This window comes from Grammomys surdaster, unplaced genomic scaffold, assembly GCF_004785775.1.
Source record: "Grammomys surdaster isolate TR1022 unplaced genomic scaffold, NIH_TR_1.0 66, whole genome shotgun sequence".
Lineage (NCBI taxonomy): Eukaryota > Metazoa > Chordata > Mammalia > Rodentia > Muridae > Grammomys > Grammomys surdaster.
Window position 1 is genome coordinate 6428041 of NW_021604568.1, and position 3824 is coordinate 6431864.

The window sequence follows — 3824 nt, forward strand, 5'->3', positions numbered from 1 at the left end:
TCCTCCTTCTCTCCCTCCTTTTCTCCTTCTCCTCTTCTTCCTCCTTCTCATCTTCCTCTTCTTCCTCTCCCTCCTCTCCTCCTCTTCCTTCATCTCCTCTTTTTCCTCCTCTCCCTCCTCCTCCTCTTCCTCCTCCTCTTTTCTCCTCTCTTTTCTCCTTTCTTTTGTATTTAGGATCAAACTCAGGGCCTTGTCATGTCACACCAGACAGTCACTCACCACTCAATACACCCCCAGTCCTTGAGCTTCTTCTCTTGCCTTTTTATCTTCCTCTTTCCTCTCATTGAACCTTTAGATTCTCATTCTCCCCCCCCCCCAATAAAGTTTCTCCATATAGCTCTGACTGTCCAGGACTCACTCTGTAGACCAGGCTGGCCTCAAACTCAGAGATCTGCCTGCCTCTGTCTCCCCAGTGCTGGGACTAAAGTCATGCACCACCACTGTCTGAGTCACCCCCAAACTCTTAAGTCTGCTTTTTTTTCCCTTTCTCTTTAGAACAGCATCTTGTGCAGCCTAAGGTAGCACAGAGTTCACTGTGTAGCTGGAGATGACATTAAATGTATGATCCTTCTGCTTCTACTCTAACGTGCTGGGATTATAGGCATGTGCCACCATGCGTGGTTTGTGCAGTGTTGGGTATTAAACCCAGGATCTCCTGCACCCTAGGCAAGCAGTGTAACAACTAAACTACCTCAGCCCAAGTCTAATTTTGTTTTTATAATTATATAACTTTATGTGTATGAGTGTTTTGTCTCTGTGTATCTATGTGCACCATGTGTGTGCCTGGCATTTGCAGAGGTCAGACGAGGCATCGGCTCCCTTGTAACTAGAGTTATGGATGGTTGTGATATATACCATGTGGATGCTGGGAACTGAAGCTGTTGTCCTCTTCAAGAGCAGCCAGTGCTCTTAGGTACTGAGCCATTGCTCCAGCTCCCCCAAGTTTTTTTTTAAAGAGTCAGAAGTTAGTGGTCCAGCCAAAGCAATTTCACAGACTTCTGGTACCTCATGAACAGGATGTGTTTATCAGAGCTGTCTCCAACAGAGCTTGGAGCCCTGGTTCTTCAGGAGGGTGCCGGTGTGGAGCACAGCTGTGTCAGAACTGTCACCATGCCAGTGAGACAGGTTTTCTCTCTAGGACCTGGGGAGTGAACCAGACCTGCCAGGCTAAATCACCATCCCTTTCTGTATTTTCTTATTTTGAGACAGGGTCTCACTAAATTAGCCATCCTTACCATGTAGTCCAGGCAGGCCTTGAACTGGCGACCCTGTTCAAGTACCCTAGCATCTGGTACTATAGGCCTGCATTACAGGGCCAGTCTCAGAGGTGGGAGTTTTGATCAGTACTGTTTTATTTTTGTTTTCTAGCTGCTGGGGCAGGCGGCTCGAAATATGGTACTACAGGAAGATGCCATCTTGCACTCAGAAGATGTAAGAACCATTTGCGTTGCGTCATGGCATGTGTGTGTGTATGTCTGTGTGTGTGTGTCTGTGTGTGTGTGTGTGTGCACTTTGTATGACCACAGGGAAGTGGACTATTCTGTTTCTCTCTCTCTGTTGTGCAGAGTTTAAGGAAGATGGCAATAATAACAACACACCTTCAGTACCAGTGAGTATGCACTACCAGCAGCCACCACTGCAGCATCCTCATCCTTAGCCTACTCCTTTCTTTTGTGCTTTAGCACACCTTCCTATGGAAGTGGGAGGGGGATGGAGAGGGAGGAGGATGGAGGGGGAGGGGGATGGAGGGGGAGGGGGATGGAGGGGAGGGGGAGGGAATAGAGGGGGAAGGGGATGGAGTGGGAGGTGGAGATGGAGGTGAGAGGGGATGGAGGGGGAGGGAGATGGAGGGGATGAAGGGGATGAAGGAGAAGGGAAATGGAGGGGGAGGGGATGAAGAGGGAGGGAGCTGGAGGGGGAGGGGATGGAGGGGGAGGGAGATGGACAGGGTGGAGGATGGAGGGGGAGGAGGATGGAGGTAGGTGGAGATGGAGGTGAGAGGGGATGGAGGGGGGGGGGATAGAGGGGGGGGGGGATAAAGGGGGAAGGGAATGGAGGTAGGTGGAGATAGAGGTGGGAGGGGATGGAGGTGGGTAGGGTTGATGAAGGATGCAGTCTCTGGGGAAAGGCACCTGAGGTTTCAAGGGAAGTTGGGATGCCAGAGAGTGGGAGCTGGGGCCACTTTTTTGAACCTCCCTGTGTTAACTCGGGGCTCTACAAGGGAAGAAGGCATAGGAGCAGGGCCTGCCAGGACCGTGTTGCCACTGAGGGGCACCTGGGAAACACTTAACCAGTGTCTGTCCACTCCGTGCTGGTGTTGTTCCTGTCCCGGAGAACAGAGTGGGGTGGTAGCTGGCGTCCTGCATATAACACAGCATCAGCAACATAGAAATCATTCAGATCTTGAAATACACAGTGCCTTCACTGTCGTTTCAAAGAAAACCATAGTTGAATTTGCCTTTTATTGTATTTTTTCTTGTCTTATATTTTCTGTAGTCGATAAGATGCTTGCCTACCTATCGGGATTGTATGGCTGAGAGTTCAAATCCTGATAGCTAATGTTGAGGCTGTGTTTTAGGTGTGTACATACTGAATATGTGGCTCTTTGGCCCCGCATACTTACACTAAATATAAGCCTTGTGTATTCGTTCTGCCTGTGTGATCTGTTGATGGTAACTTCTCCCTGTTTCTTTCCTTCTTTCCCTTCCTGATTTAGGCAAGAAGCTATTCAGAAGAAGTAAGTGACCTCAGAAATGGTGGGTGGGGCCGACTGAAGCATGCTGGGAGTGACTGCTGTGCCCAGGATCAGTGAAAAAGTGGTTGCTGTATCTTTAAATGATCATGCTCAGGACAGCCTGCCTGTTTACAACGTAAAGAACACCGTGTATTTTAAGAGTTTGCCAGAACTGCACTGACTGACTTCTAGGAGTTACAGAGCATAGAGGCCGCCCTTAGGAATAGACATGTTTGCTTATAATGGTGACATTCAATAGAGCAGACATATTAACGTCACTAAATGGTCTCATTTTCATAATAGTGTGAAGTTTTTCTAAGCCTTTTTCTTTTTAATGTAAGGTCTCTCACTGTGTAGCCCAGGCTAACCAGAAACTCACAATCCCGCCTCCTCTTCCTGAGTGGTGGGTTACAGGTGTGCCCCATGCCCACCTGCACAGACCTTCTTCACGGTTTACTTTCCCCCAACCTTGAGATGGAATCGGACTGTGTTTCCACAGTGACCTCCAACTCTTGGGTCCAAATGATCCTCCCTCCTCCTCAGCTCCTGAGTAACAGGTTAACAGTTGGGCTGCAGTGCCTGACTCTGAGTTTAAACACTTGGACCGAGGTAAATTCTGACTTAGGTGTGAGAAGACTGATGCATTAAAGGATAGTCATACAGAGAAATGTCTTTTCCTGCTCCTCAGACAGCCCCTCTGTGTTTTGCTTTCCAGTGTTGAACAGTCGCCTGACCTGCAGGACCAGTTGAGTCATTTGCTCAAGTAGCGTGTCAACAGTAGTTGACTTCTTTGCCTGATGCGGAGGAGAATGTATCCTACACAACCATCAGGCTGTGGCCTTGGTTTTTATTTTCATCTCCAAAAAAAAAAAAAAATCGTCCAGAAAAGACTTGTGAAAAGAAGAAGCCAAGTGACTGAACATGGAAGCAGATCTTAAAATGGATTAATTCATCTTCAAGTTGTTTTATAGGTTGAATCATTAGCACTAAAAAAAAGAAAGATACCTTAGCTTGTTAAAAGCTGTATTGTCTGTGATCCTATGTACATTGATTCTCTCTCTCTCTCTCTCTCTCTCTCTCTCTCTCTCTC

General features: G+C 47.9%; 1 protein-coding gene across 1 annotated transcript in view; it reads left to right on the forward strand.

Moving 5' to 3' along the window:
- The window catches only part of Borcs7 (BLOC-1 related complex subunit 7), a 15294-nt gene extending 11540 nt beyond the window's left edge, over positions 1–3754 (forward strand). The window contains exons 2-5 of the mRNA XM_028775978.1: positions 1369–1431; positions 1566–1609; positions 2717–2737; positions 3450–3754. Of these exons, the coding sequence (XP_028631811.1) occupies positions 1369–1431; positions 1566–1609; positions 2717–2737; positions 3450–3501 (180 nt within the window). The 3' untranslated portion in view covers positions 3502–3754. The remainder of the gene's footprint in view (positions 1–1368; positions 1432–1565; positions 1610–2716; positions 2738–3449) is intronic.
- Positions 3755–3824: the final 70 nt, after the last annotated feature.